At 54.0% G+C, this 14,142-nt stretch overlaps 1 protein-coding gene across 2 annotated transcripts in view; it reads left to right on the top strand.

Annotated features, from left to right (window-relative positions):
- Positions 1-14,142, top strand: part of pik3r4 (phosphoinositide-3-kinase, regulatory subunit 4) — a gene marked incomplete at its 3' end in the record, with an annotated part of 63,265 nt that overhangs the window by 36,302 nt on the left and 12,821 nt on the right. For both annotated transcript variants that reach the window (XM_079569312.1, XM_079569313.1), the window contains 4 exons: positions 4,331-4,419; positions 4,523-4,730; positions 10,494-10,659; positions 11,211-11,375. In XM_079569312.1, the coding sequence (XP_079425438.1) occupies positions 4,331-4,419; positions 4,523-4,730; positions 10,494-10,659; positions 11,211-11,375 (628 nt within the window). The remainder of the gene's footprint in view (positions 1-4,330; positions 4,420-4,522; positions 4,731-10,493; positions 10,660-11,210; positions 11,376-14,142) is intronic.

Below are 14,142 nucleotides of genomic sequence, written 5' to 3' on the forward strand. Positions count from 1 at the left end.
GAGGGAGGGACAGAATAACATGATGGGAAGCTTGAAAAAGTCCATTTTGCAGAACACCCCCCCTTTAAAAGGACCTGAGGAGGACCGAGGAGTCACTTTGGAGCTCGTTTTCCCCGAGATGTTGCTTCAGCAGATGTTACAGTGGGGCAGATGTTGCTGATTACTCACATCTGTTCAGTAAATGGGTTTGTTTACCCGTTCACCGTGACGTCGGAGCCGAGTCGAATAAAGGCCTTTAACAAGAAAATAAACTCTGTGCAAATGTGAGCAATTATTTATAACTGTGAGAGAAACATGTCTGAGGCCAGAGGGAAGCGGAGAGTTAACCCTTCAGGAGCACCGGGGAGCTGGTGTACATGTTTAGGGCTGCTGGGGGAAACTGGAGGACAGAGGGGTCAGAGGTCAACCCTGATCTGCCTGGTCCCGCCTCCTCCTCTTATCGGCACATTCTGAGGCTGTGAGTTTGGGGCCCGGGCCTGAGTCAAAGTAAATACTCATGTTTTATTTCAAACACTCCTCGGCCTTGAGTCTGAACTCTCGTATCTCCCCCGTCTCCCCCGACCCCCCCCCCCCCCGAACCCCCCCCTGCTTCCTGCTCCGCCAGACTCCGGCCCGGAGCCAAACGTGCTCCTTTTGTTTGGACTGGGCTTTCGAATCCAAACGTCGGGTCCAGGACGTGTGGGTTTGTTATTCAGGAACACCATGGTTAAAGCTGTGATCAGGCTCAGGCGGGTCAGTGCAGATGTGGATCAGGCTCAGGCGGGTCAGTGCAGATGTGGATCAGGCTCAGGCGGGTCAGTGCAGATGTGGATCAGGCTCAGGCGGGTCAGTGCAGAGGTGGATCAGGCTCAGGCGGGTCAGTGCAGATGTGGATCAGGCTCAGGCGGGTCAGTGCAGATGTGGATCAGGCTCAGGCGGGTCAGTGCAGATGTGGATGGTCCTCTGGTATCAAAGGTCCCCTGGTGACCCTGTGTCTGCCTGTGAGTCAGGGCCGACCATGACCTGGAGAAAAGCCTCCGAGCCGTGTCCAGGGAGGACCTTCAGGAACGTTCCCTCTTCAGGCTGTAAACCTGACGCTGCGTCTGTGATTAAGACAAATGTTGGACTGATTAAACTCCACAGGAAACACTTTGATGTGTTTCACACGGAGCAGAGACACGTGTGGAGCAGATGGACTGAGGCCACATTACAACATCCACTTGGCCTCATGTGTCAGTGGGATCAGACCGGGGGAGATGTAGATGTTTCAGCACAGTTTCACTTGTTTCTGATGGAGGAGCTGAACCGTCTTCAGTTTCCTCTGCAGAGACTTTCTCCATGAGCCACAGAACAAACAAACCAGAGTGTTTTCATGAAGAAGCCCCGATACAAGGAGCAGATGAAGAACGTGGGAGAACCTGAAACTGGAGGAGCCGTTGATGGAGAATAAACGTTTGAAAAGAGGCCGAGCAGCTGGACTGGGCTCCTCGTTTAACCCCATACTCCCCGCCTGAACCGGGCACATTTTCTCCAGTCTGGCTTTACCCCAATCCAAAAGCTTCTGGAAAAAAGCTGTGAAAAAGCAACAAAACTGAGACAAAAACAAGTTGAACAAATGGAAATGTAGAAAAAAGTCACAAGAAATTGACAAAAAATGACAAAAATGTGACAAAAAATGACAAAAAATGACAAAAAAAATGACAAAAAATGACAAAAAATGACAAAAAATGACAAAAATGACAAAAAATGACAAAAAATGACAAAAAAAAATTAAAAAATGACCAAAAAAAAATGACAAAAAAATGACAAAAAATGACAAAAATGTGACAAAAAATGACAAAAAATGACAAAAAAAATGACAAAAAATGAACAAAAAATGACAAAAAATGACAAAAATGACAAAAAATGACAAAAAATGACAAAAAAAAATTAAAAAATGACCAAAAAAAATGACAAAAAAATGACAAAAAATGACAAAAAATGACAAAAAAATGACTAAAAATGACAAAAAAAATGACAAAAAACGACAAAAAAATGACCAAAAAAATGACAAAAAATGAACAAAAAATGACAAAAAATGACAAAAATGACAAAAAATGACAAAAAATGACAAAAAAAAAATAAAAAATGACCAAAAAAATGACAAAAAAATTACAAAAAATGACAAAAAATGACAAAAAAATGACTAAAAATGACAAAAAAAATGACAAAAAACGACAAAAAAATGACAAAAAACGACAAAAAAATGACAAAAAACATTTTTAAAAATTTAAAAAAAATGGATGAAAAAATGTGACAAAAATGAGTTGAATACCCAACAAAAAATGATTGAAACAACATGTGACGACGTGAGGAAAAAGATCCTCTCGGTTCAGGCGGGAGTTAAGAGGTTAATCCTAGTTTATTAATAAGTCTTTACATGTTGTTTCTGCTCATTTGTTTGAGTCAAATCCTGAAGTGATCAGAGACAGAGATTCACCTTCAGAGGAAGCTCTTTTACTGCTCTTTTATTGAAAGGCTTTTGACATTTCCAACAAAACTGTCTTCACAACCTCAACAATCTGCTCTGAACCGTCGGAGTCCAGCAGAAGGAGCCGACCACATTCTGCTGACGGCCTGTAGGCGGCGCTGTAACGGCCCCCCAGCAACAACCCATGCTTATTTCTCTCATACGAGGGCCGGATATTTGGATATGTTCAATACCAGCGTTTGTATTGGATGATAAACTGTATGAGAGACTTTTAGTGATTTCAATTTCAGAACTTCTAAATGTCCTCACTGGACCTCACTGGACCTCACTGGACCTCACTGGACCTCACTGGACCTGACTGGACCTCACTGAACCTCATTGCACCTCATTCTGCTGCGGCCTTGATCGTATTTAACTGTATTGTTTCGTGGGATGGAGGAATGTGCGGCTGGAGCTCTAAATGAAGCGTCCCCTCGGGGATAAATAAAGCTTCCTGAATCCTTCCTCTTCGGTCGAGTGATGTCACGTTCTCAGACCACATCACAGAGCGAGTCCCGTCAGGCTCCTCCCCCCGACCAGGCTCCTCCCCCCGACCAGGCTCCTCCCCCCGACTTCTGCAGAAACCGAGGAACCACAGAACCGTCTGCAGAGAAGAGGCCGAGAGTTTCACACATGAAGACGGTTTCTGAATCCCAACGTTCTAACATTATTACTGAAAGAGCTTTGAAGGAACGTCATTAAACGGATCAAAACAGAAACAGAAGTCTGAATGAAACATCTGAGTCTTTATGTGACCTTCAGTTGTTATTCAGCCCAGTTCTCTGTGCTGGATGTTCTGTCTGTCATATTGAAAGTGTTTGGGATGTGTCTGTAGGGCTCTCGATGGTGGACTTCTCAGCAGAGCGTGTGGTGATGGTTTCAGCACCAGAGCGTTCTTGGCGTAGTTCTCAGTGTTTTCTCTCTCACGCTTGCCTCAGATGTGATGGAACCCTAAAATGTCTCTCTCAAAATGGCTGCCGTGAATGTCTTGAAATAGGCCTCTGTCTCTTTAAGAACCTCTGAGCCTTTAGACACGCCCCCTCCACACGCTGTCTGTGGCATCAGTGGGGAGGGGGTTCTGCTGAGGAGCAGTGGTTGGTTACTCGGCTGGTGACCAAAGCTCGGAGGCGTCTCCAGGAGGTGGGGGCGTTCCTAGGAGGACTCAGGCAAACCTATCCCTAAAATGGCCGCCATCAGCCAAAAATTCAACAAAAATTCAACAAAAACTCAACCAAAATGTGACAAAAATTCAACAAAAAATGACAAAAAATGACAAAAAATCAACAAAAAAATCAACAAAAAAATGACAAAAATGTGACAAAAATTCAACCAAAAAGTGACAAAAATTCAACCAAAATGTGACAAAAATGTGACAAAAATGTGACAAAAATTCAACAAAAATTCAACAAAAATTTAACAAAAATGTGACAAAAACCTATCCCTAAAATGGCCGCCATCAGAGTTTTTACAGATTACTCAGAAATACGTGAATGTGCCAAGGCAACACTTCAGCCATGTTTTTAATGAGGGAGTGACAGAATAACAGGATGGAAAGCTTGAAAAAGTACATTTAACAAGTCGCAATATTTTGTGTCGGCGGGTGAAACCATCATCATCAAACATCCGTGATCCTCAAATGTTTTCTAATGTATTCCCTCATTTCTTGACACTGGAGTTAAAGTGGATGTTGTAGCTTCGCAGTGTGTTTCCTGCAGACGTTTCTTGCCGGGCTCTCGATGTTTTCAGGCAGGACTCTGAAGCTCCAGCTGATGTTGATCCTCATAATGAGCTACACGTTGGAGTAAATCTGTGTGAGCTCTAAGCGTGTTCTCTGATCCACAGCTCGCAAACAAACCAAACAGGACCCGGCGCTGAACGAGGAGTGGAAGAGCATGTTCGGCTCCCAGGAACCCGCGGCTGCCACGGCAACGGTAAACACCAGGGGGCGCTGACACACGCTTCTTCTTCATGCCTAATGTATGAATCATAATCATGCTAACACTTGTCCCTCTGTGATTGGGTCCCTGGTCTCAGTCCGCAGACCCGCCCCGCCCCCGCTCCGCCCTGGCTCCGGCGGTCTCCGTGGTCCAGTCGGTCAGCGGTCCCGGGTTCCGGAGAGTCCAGTCGTGCAGAGCGGACCTGATGACTCTGGTGCAGATGAAGCGAGAGCAGAGCAGCGCCGAGCGGCTCGCCAAGGCCCTGATGGAGAGCGCCGAGTGGGAGAGCCGGCCCCCCCCGCCAGGTGAGGCTCAGGATCAACCAGTTATCAGTGGGACCTCTGGGTCTCTAAGGCGGGCTCTCTGGGTCTCTAAGGCGGGCTCTCTGGGTCTCTAAGGCGGGCTCTCTGGGTCTCTAAGGCGGGCTCTCTGGGTCTCTAAGGCGGGCTCTCTGGGTCTCTAAGGCGGGTTCTCTGGGTCTCTAAGGCGGGCGCTCTGGGTCTCTAAGGCGGGCTCTCTGGGTCTCTAAGGCGGGCTCTCTGGGTCTCTAAGGCGGGCTCTCTGGGTCTCTAAGACGGGCTCTCTGGGTCTCTAAGGCGGGCTCTCTGGGTCTCTAAGGCGGGCTCTCTGGGTCTCTAAGGCGGGCTCTCTGGGTCTCTAAGGCGGGCTCTCTGGGTCTCTAAGGCGGGCTCTCTGGGTCTCTAAGGCGGGCTCTCTGGGTCTCTAAGGGGTCTCTCTGGGTCTCTAAGGGGTCTCTCTGGGCCTCTAAGGCGGGCTCTCTGGGTCTCTAAGGCGGGCTCTCTGGGTCTCTAAGGCGGGCTTTCTGGGTCTCTAAGGCGGGCGCTCTGGGTCTCTAAGGCGGGCTCTCTGGGTCTCTAAGGCGGGCTCTCTGGGTTTCTAAGGCGGGCTCTCTGGGTCTCTAAGGCGGGCTCTCTGGGTCTCTAAGGCGGGTTCTCTGGGTCTCTAAGGCGGGCTCTCTGGGTCTCTAAGGCGGGCTCTCTGGGTCTCTAAGGCGGGCTCTCTGGGTCTCTAAGGCGGGCTCTCTGGGTCTCTAAGGCGGGCTCTCTGGGTCTCTAAGGCGGGTTCTCTGGGTCTCTAAGACGGCCTCTCTGGGTCTCTAAGGCGGGCTCTCTGGGTCTCTAAGGCGGGCTCTCTGGGTCTCTAAGGCGGGCTCTCTGGGTCTCTAAGGCGGGCTCTCTGGGTCTCTAAGACGGGCTCTCTGGGTCTCTAAGGCGGGTTCTCTGGGTCTCTAAGACGGGCTCTCTGGGTCTCTAAGGCGGGCTCTCTGGGTCTCTAAGACGGGCTCTCTGGGTCTCTAAGGCGGGCTCTCTGGGTCTCTAAGGCGGGCTCTCTGGGTCTCTAAGGCGGGCTCTCTGGGTCTCTAAGGCGGCCTCTCTGGGTCTCTAAGGCGGGCTCTCTGGGTCTCTAAGGCGGGCTCTCTGGGTCTCTAAGGCGGGCTCTCTGGGTCTCTAAGGCGGGCTCTCTGGGTCTCTAAGGCGGGCTCTCTGGGTCTCTAAGGCGGGATCTCTGGGTCTCTAAGGCGGGCTCTCTGGGTCTCTAAGACGGGCTCTCTTTGTCTCTAAGGCGGGCTCTCTGGGTCTCTAAGGCGGGCTCTCTGGGTCTCTAAGGCGGGCTCTCTGGGTCTCTAAGGCGGGCTCTCTGGGTCTCTAAGGCGGGCTCTCTGGGTCTCTAAGGCGGGCTCTCTTTGTCTCTAAGGCGGGCTCTCTGGGTCTCTAAGGCGGGCTCTCTGGGTCTCTAAGGCAGGCTCTCTGGGTCTCTAAGGCGGGCTCTCTGGGTCTCTAAGCCTCTGTAGGGCCTCTGGGTCTCTAAGGCGGACTCTCTGGGTCTCTAAGGCGGGCTCTCTTTGTCTCTAAGCCTCTGTAGGGCCTCTGGGTCTCTAAGGCGGGCTCTCTGGGTCTCTAAGGCGGGCTCTCTGGGTCTCTAAGGCGGGTTCTCTGGGTCTCTAAGGCGGGCTCTCTGGGTCTCTAAGGCGGGCTCTCTGGGTCTCTAAGGCGGGTTCTCTGGGTCTCTAAGGCGGGCTCTCTGGGTCTCTAAGGCGGCCTCTCTGGGTCTCTAAGGCGGGCTCTCTGGGTCTCTAAGGCGGGCTCTCTGGGTCTCTAAGGCGGGCTCTCTGGGTTTCTAAGGCGGGCTCTCTGGGTCTCTAAGGCGGGCTCTCTGGGTCTCTAAGGCGGGCTCTCTGGGTCTCTAAGCCGGGTCTCTGGGTCTCTAAGGCGGGCTCTTTGGGTCTCTAAGGCGGGCTCTCTGGGTCTCTAAGGCGGGCTCTCTGGGTCTCTAAGGCGGGCTCTAAGGCGGGACCTCTGGGTCTCTAAGGCGGGCTCTCTGGGTCTCTAAGGCGGGTTCTCTGGGTCTCTAAGTCGGGCTCTCTGGGTCTCTAAGACGGGCTCTCTGGGTCTCTAAGGTGGGCTCTCTGGGTCTCTAAGGCGGGCTCTCTGGGTCTCTAAGGCGGGCTCTCTGGGTCTCTAAGGCGGGCTCTAAGGCGGGACCTCTGGGTCTCTAAGGCGGGCTCTTTGGGTCTCTAAGGCGGGCTCTCTGGGTCTCTAAGGCGGGCTCTCTGGGTCTCTAAGGCGGGTTCTCTGGGTCTCCAAGGCGGGTTCTCTGGGTCTCTAAGGCGGGCTCTCTGGGTCTCTAAGGCGGGCTCTCTGGGTCTCTAAGGCGGGTTTTCTGGTTCTCTAAGGCGGGCTCTCTGGGTCTCTAAGGCGGGCTCTCTGGGTCTCTAAGGCGGGCTCTCTGGGTCTCTAAGGCGGGCTCTCTGGGTCTCTAAGGCGGGCTCTCTGGGTCTCTAAGGCGGGCTCTCTGGGTCTCTAAGGCGGGCTCTCTGGGTCTCTAAGGCGGGCTCTCTGGGTCTCTAAGGCGGGCTCTCTGGGTCTCTAAGACGGGCTCTCTGGGTCTCTAAGTTGGGCTCTCTGGGTCTCTAAGGCGGGCTCTCTGAGTCTCTAAGACGGGCTCTCTGGGTCTCTAAGGCGGGCTCTCTGGGTCTCTAAGGCGGGCTCTCTGGGTCTCTAAGGCGGGCTCTCTGGGTCTCTAAGGCGGGCTCTCTGGGTCTCTAAGGCGGGCTCTCTGGGTCTCTAAGGCGGGCTCTCTGGGTCTCTAAGGCGGGCTCTCTGGGTCTCTAAGGCGGGCTCTCTGGGTCTCTAAGGCGGGCTCTCTGGGTCTCTAAGGCGGGCTCTCTGGGTCTCTAAGGCGGGCTCTCTGGGTCTCTAAGGCGGGCTCTCTGGGTCTCTAAGGCGGGCTCTCTGGGTCTCTAAGGCGGGCTCTCTGGGTCTCTAAGACGGGCTCTCTGGGTCTCTAAGGCGGGCTCTCTGGGTCTCTAAGGCGGGCTCTCTGGGTCTCTAAGGCGGGCTCTCTGGGTCTCTAAGGCGGGCTCTCTGGGTCTCTAAGGCGGGCTCTCTTTGTCTCTAAGGCGGGCTCTGTGGGTCTCTAAGGCGGCCTCTCTGGGTCTCTAAGGCGGGCTCTCTGGGTCTCTAAGGCGGGCTCTAAGGCGGGCTCTCTGGGTCTCTAAGGCGGGCTCTCTGGGTCTCTAAGGCGGGCTCTAAGGCGGGCTCTCTGGGTCTCTAAGGCGGGCTCTCTGGGGCGGCCTCTCTGGGTCTCTAAGGCGGGCTCTCTGGGTCTCTAAGGCGGGCTCTCTGGGTCTCTAAGGCGGGCTCTCTGGGTCTCTAAGGCGGGCTCTCTGGGTCTCTAAGGCGGGTTCTCTGGGTCTCTAAGTTGGGTTCTCTGGGTCTCTAAGGTGGGCTCTCTGGGTCTCTAAGGCGGCCTCTCTGGGTCTCTAAGGCGGGCTCTCTGGGTCTCTAAGGCGGGCTCTCTGGGTCTCTAAGGCGGGCTCTCTGGGTCTCTAAGGCGGGCTCTCTGGGTCTCTAAGGCGGGCTCTCTGAGTCTCTAAGGCGGGTTCTCTGGGTCTCTAAGTTGGGCTCTCTGGGTCTCTAAGGCGGGCTCTCTGGGTCTCTAAGGCAGGCTCTCTGGGTCTCTAAGGCGGGCTCTCTGGGTCTCTAAGGCGGGCTCTCTGGGTCTCTAAGGCGGGCTCTCTGGGTCTCTAAGGCGGGCTCTCTGGGTCTCTAAGGCGGGCTCTCTGGGTTTCTAAGGCGGGCTCTCTGGGTCTCTAAGGCGGGTTCTCTGGGTCTCTAAGGCGGGCTCTCTGGGTCTCTAAGGCGGGCTCTCTGGGTCTCTAAGGCGGGCTCTCTCGGTCTCTAAGGCGGGCTCTCTGGGTCTCTAAGGCGGGCTCTCTGGGTCTCTAAGGCGGGCTCTCTGGGTCTCTAAGACGGGCTCTCTGGGTCTCTAAGGCGGGCGCTCTGGGTCTCTAAGGCGGGGTCTCTGGGTCTCTAAGGCGGGCGCTCTGGGTCTCTAAGGCGGGCTCTCTGGGTCTCTAAGGCGGGCTCTCTGGGTCTCTAAGGCGGGCTCTCTGGGTCTCTAAGGCGGGCTCTCTGGGCCTCTAAGGCGGGCTCTCTGGGTCTCTAAGGCGGGGTCTCTAAGGTGGGCTCTCTGGGTCTCCAAGGCGGGCTCTCTGGGTCTCTAAGGCGGGGTCTCTAAGGTGGGCTCTCTGGGTCTCTAAGGCGGGCTCTCTGGGTCTCTAAGGCGGGCTCTCTGGGTCTCTAAGGCGGGCTCTCTGGGTCTCTAAGGCGGGCTCTCTGGGTCTCTAAGGCGGGCTCTCTGGGTCTCTAAGGCGGGCTCTCTGGGTCTCTAAGGCGGGTTCTCTGGGTCTCTAAGGCGGGCTCTCTGGGTCTCTAAGGCGGGCTCTCTGGGCCTCTAAGGCGGGCTCTCTGGGCCTCTAAGGCGGGCTCTCTGGGTCTCTAAGGCGGGCTCTCTGGGTCTCTAAGGCGGGCTCTCTGGGTCTCTAAGACGGGCTCTCTGGGTCTCTAAGGCGGGCGCTCTGGGTCTCTAAGGCGGGGTCTCTGGGTCTCTAAGGCGGGCGCTCTGGGTCTCTAAGGCGGGCTCTCTGGGTCTCTAAGGCGGGCTCTCTGGGTCTCTAAGGCGGGCTCTCTGGGTCTCTAAGGCGGGCTCTCTGGGCCTCTAAGGCGGGCTCTCTGGGTCTCTAAGGCGGGGTCTCTAAGGTGGGCTCTCTGGGTCTCTAAGGCGGGCTCTCTGGGTCTCTAAGGCGGGGTCTCTAAGGTGGGCTCTCTGGGTCTCTAAGGCGGGCTCTCTGGGTCTCTAAGGCGGGCTCTCTGGGTCTCTAAGGCGGGCTCTCTGGGTCTCTAAGGCGGGCTCTCTGGGTCTCTAAGGCGGGCTCTCTGGGTCTCTAAGGCGGGCTCTCTGGGTCTCTAAGGCGGGTTCTCTGGGTCTCTAAGGCGGGCTCTCTGGGTCTCTAAGGCGGGCTCTCTGGGCCTCTAAGGCGGGCTCTCTGGGCCTCTAAGGCGGGCTCTCTGGGTCTCTAAGGCGGGCTCTCTGGGTCTCTAAGGCGGGCTCTCTGGGCCTCTAAGGCGGGCTCTCTGGGCCTCTAAGACGGGCTCTCTGGGTCTCTAAGGCGGGCTCTCTGGGTCTCTAAGGCGGGCTCTCTGGGTCTCTAAGGCGGGCTCTCTGGGTCTCTAAGGCGGCCTCTCTGGGTCTCTAAGGCGGGCTCTCTGGGTCTCTAAGGCGGGTTCTCTGGGTCTGTAAGGCGGGCTCTCTGGGTCTCTAAGGCGGACTCTCTGGGTCTCTAAGGCGGGCTCTCACAGCCTCTGTAGGGCCTCTGGGTCTCTAAGGCGGGCTCTCTCGGTCTCTAAGGCGGGCTCTCTGGGTCTCTAAGGCGGGGGCTCTCTGGGTCTCTAAGGCGGCCTCTCTGGGTCTCTAAGGCGGGTTCTCTGGGTCTCTAAGGCGGGCTCTAAGACGGGCTCTCTCGGTCTCTAAGGCGGGCTCTCTGGGTCTCTAAGGCGGGCTCTCTGGGTCTCTAAGACGGGCTCTCTGGGTCTCTAAGGCGGGCTCTCTGGGTCTCTAAGGCGGGCTCTCTGGGTCTCTAAGGCGGGTTCTCTGGGTCTCTAAGGCGGGCTCTCTGGGTCTCTAAGGCGGGCTCTCTGGGTCTCTAAGGCGGGCTCTCTGGGTCTCTAAGGCGGGCGCTCTCTCAGCCTCTGCTGTGCCCGCAGGGTGGCACCCGAAGGGGCTGCTGGTGGCGCACCTCCACGAGCACAAGGCGGCCGTGAACAGGATCCGCGTCTCGGACGAACACAACATCTTCGCCACCGCCTCCAACGACGGCTCCGTCAAAGTCTGGGACAGTCAGAAGATGGAGGGCAAGACCACCACCACCAGGTACCACACGCTGAGCCAGGTACCACATACACCACCAGGTACCACATACACCACCAGGTACCACATACACCACCAGGTACCACATAAACCACCAGGTACCACATAAACCACCAGGTACCACCTACACCACCAGGTACCACATACACCACCAGGTACCACATACACCACCAGGTACCACATACACCACCAGGTACCACATACACCACCAGGTACCACACCCTGAACCAGGTACCACATAAACCACCAGGTACCTGAACTGCAGAAAATGAGCTTGGTTAAGGGGGGTAAGAGGTCTCTCCAGCTGTTCCTCTCTGTCAGTGCTCAGTTTGCCTGTGGGTGCTCAGTTTGCCTGTGGGTGCTCAGTTTGCCTGTGGGTGCTCAGTTTGCCTGTGGGTGCTCAGTTTGCCTGTCAGTGCTCAGTTTGCCTGTGGGTGCTCAGTTTGCCTGTGGGTGCTCAGTTTGCCTGTGGGTGCTCAGTTTGCCTGTGGGTGCTCAGTTTGCCTGTGGGTGCTCAGTTTGCCTGTGGGTGCTCAGCTGTCCTCTGTCCGCAGGTCGGTGCTGACGTACTCGCGTCTGGGCGGGCACGTGAAGACGCTGGCGTTCTGTCAAGGCTCTCATTATCTCGCCGTCGCCTCGGACAACGGCTCCATCCAGCTGCTCGCCATCGAGGCCAACAAACCGCCCAAGAGCCCCAAGGTCCAGGCGTTTCAGACCAGGTACCACCTTAAAGTCCAGGCGTTTCAGACCAGGTACCACCTTAAAGTCCAGGCGTTTCAGACCAGGTACCTCCTTAAAGTCCAGGCGTTTCAGACCAGGTACCACCTTAAAGTCCAGGCGTTTCAGACCAGGTACCACCTTAAAGTCCAGGCGTTTCAGACCAGGTACCACCTTAAAGTCCAGGCGTTTCAGACCAGGTACCACCTTAAAGTCCAGGCGTTTCAGACCAGGTACCACCTTAAAGTCCAGGCGTTTCAGACCAGGTACCTCCTTAAAGTCCAGGCGTTTCAGACCAGGTACCACCTTAAAGTCCAGGCGTTTCAGACCAGGTACCACCTTAAAGTCCAGGCGTTTCAGACCAGGTACCACCTTAAAGTCCAGGCGTTTCAGACCAGGTACCACCTTAAAGTCCAGGCGTTTCAGACCAGGTACCACCTTAAAGTCCAGGCGTTTCAGACCAGGTACCACCTTAAAGTCCAGGCGTTTCAGACCAGGTACCACCTTAAAGTCCAGGCGTTTCAGACCAGGTATCACCTTAAAGTCCAGGCGTTTCAGACCAGGTACCACCTTAAAGTCCAGGCGTTTCAGACCAGGTACCACCTTAAAGTCCAGGCGTTTCAGACCAGGTACCGCCTTAAAGTCCAGGCGTTTCAGACCAGGTACCACCTTACAGTCCAGGCGTTTCAGACCAGGTACCACCTTAAAGTCCAGGCGTTTCAGACCAGGTACCACCTTAAAGTCCAGGCGTTTCAGACCAGGTACCACCTTAAAGTCCAGATGTTTCAGACCTGGTACCACCTTAAAGTCCAGGCGTTTCAGACCAGGTACCACCTTAAAGTCCAGATGTTTCAGACCAGGTACCACCTTAAAGTCCAGATGTTTCAGACCAGGTACCACCTTAAAGTCCAGATGTTTCAGACCATGTACCACCTTAAAGTCCAGATGTTTCAGACCAGGTACCGCCTTAAAGTCCAGATGTTTCAGACCAGGTACCGCCTTAAAGTCCAGACGTTTCAGACCAGGTACCGCCTTAAAGTCCAGGCGTTTCAGACCAGGTACCGCCTTAAAGTCCAGGCGTTTCAGACCAGGTACAGCCTTAAAGTCCAGATGTTTCAGACCAGGTACCACCTTAAAGTCCAGATGTTTCAGACCAGGTACCACCTTAAAGTCTAGATGTTTCAGACCAGGTACCACCTTAAAGTCCAGATGTTTCAGACCAGGTACCGCCTTAAAGTCCAGATGTTTCAGACCAGGTACCGCCTTAAAGTCCAGACGTTTCAGACCAGGTACCACCTTAAAGTCCAGACGTTTCAGACCAGGTACCGCCTTAAAGTCCAGGCGTTTCAGACCAGGTACCACCTTAAAGTCCAGGCGTTTCAGACCAGGTACCACCTTAAAGTCCAGATGTTTCAGACCAGGTACCACCTTAAAGTCCAGATGTTTCAGACCAGGTACCACCTTAAAGTCCAGATGTTTCAGACCAGGTACCGCCTTAAAGTCCAGATGTTTCAGACCAGGTACCACCTTAAAGTCCAGATGTTTCAGACCAGGTACCACCTTAAAGTCCAGATGTTTCAGACCAGGTACCGCCTTAAAGTCCAGGCGTTTCAGACCAGGTACCGCCTTAAAGTCCAGACGTTTCAGACCAGGTACCGCCTTAAAGTCCAGGCGTTTCAGACCAGGTACCACCTTAAAGTCCAGGCGTTTCAGACCAGGTACCACCTTAAAGTCCAGGCGTTTCAGACCAGGTACCACCTTAAAGTCCAGGCGTTTCAGACCAGGTACCGCCTTAAAGTCCAGGCGTTTCAGACCAGGTACCACCTTAAAGTCCAGGCGTTTCAGACCAGGTACCACCTTAAAGTCCAGACGTTTCAGACCAGGTACCGCCTTAAAGTCCAGGCGTTTCAGACCAGGTACCACCTTAAAGTCCAGGCGTTTCAGACCAGGTACCACCTTAAAGTCCAGATGTTTCAGACCAGGTACCACCTTAAAGTCCAGATGTTTCAGACCAGGTACCACCTTAAAGTCCAGGCGTTTCAGACCAGGTACCGCCTTAAAGTCCAGATGTTTCAGACCAGGTACCGCCTTAAAGTCCAGATGTTTTAGACCAGGTACCACCTTAAAGTCAAGGCGTTTCAGACCAGGTACCACCTTAAAGTCCAGATGTTTCAGACCAGGTACCACCTTAAAGTCCAGATGTTTCAGACCAGGTACCACCTTAAAGTCCAGGCGTTTCAGACCAGGTACCACCTTAAAGTCCAGGCGTTTCGGTCCAGGTACCACCTTAAAGTCCAGGCGTTTCAGACCAGGTACCACCTTTAGAGTCCAGATGTTTCAGACCAGGTACCGGCTTAAAGTCCAGGCGTTTCAGACCAGGTACCACCTTAAAGTCTAGATGTTTCAGACCAGGTACCACCTTAAAGTCCAGATGTTTCAGACCAGGTACCACCTTAAAGTCTAGATGTTTCAGACCAGGTACCACCTTAAAGTCTAGATGTTTCAGACCAGGTACCACCTTAAAGTCTAGATGTTTCAGACCAGGTACCACCTTAAAGTCTAGATGTTTCAGACCAGGTACCACCTTAAAAGGACATTTCAAGATTTTTCACATAGGGCCTCATTTACTAGTTAGTTTCCTAGTTTCAAGGTACTGTTCTGACCTGGTTCCTCCTTGTTCTGACCTGGTTCCTCTCTGCTCTGACCTGGTTCCTCTCTGTTCTGACCTGGTTCCTCTCTGTTCTGACCTGGTTCCTCCTTGTTCTGACC

The sequence above is a fragment of the Gobius niger genome (assembly GCF_951799975.1).
Source record: "Gobius niger genome assembly, chromosome: 13".
Classification (NCBI taxonomy): domain Eukaryota; kingdom Metazoa; phylum Chordata; class Actinopteri; order Gobiiformes; family Gobiidae; genus Gobius; species Gobius niger.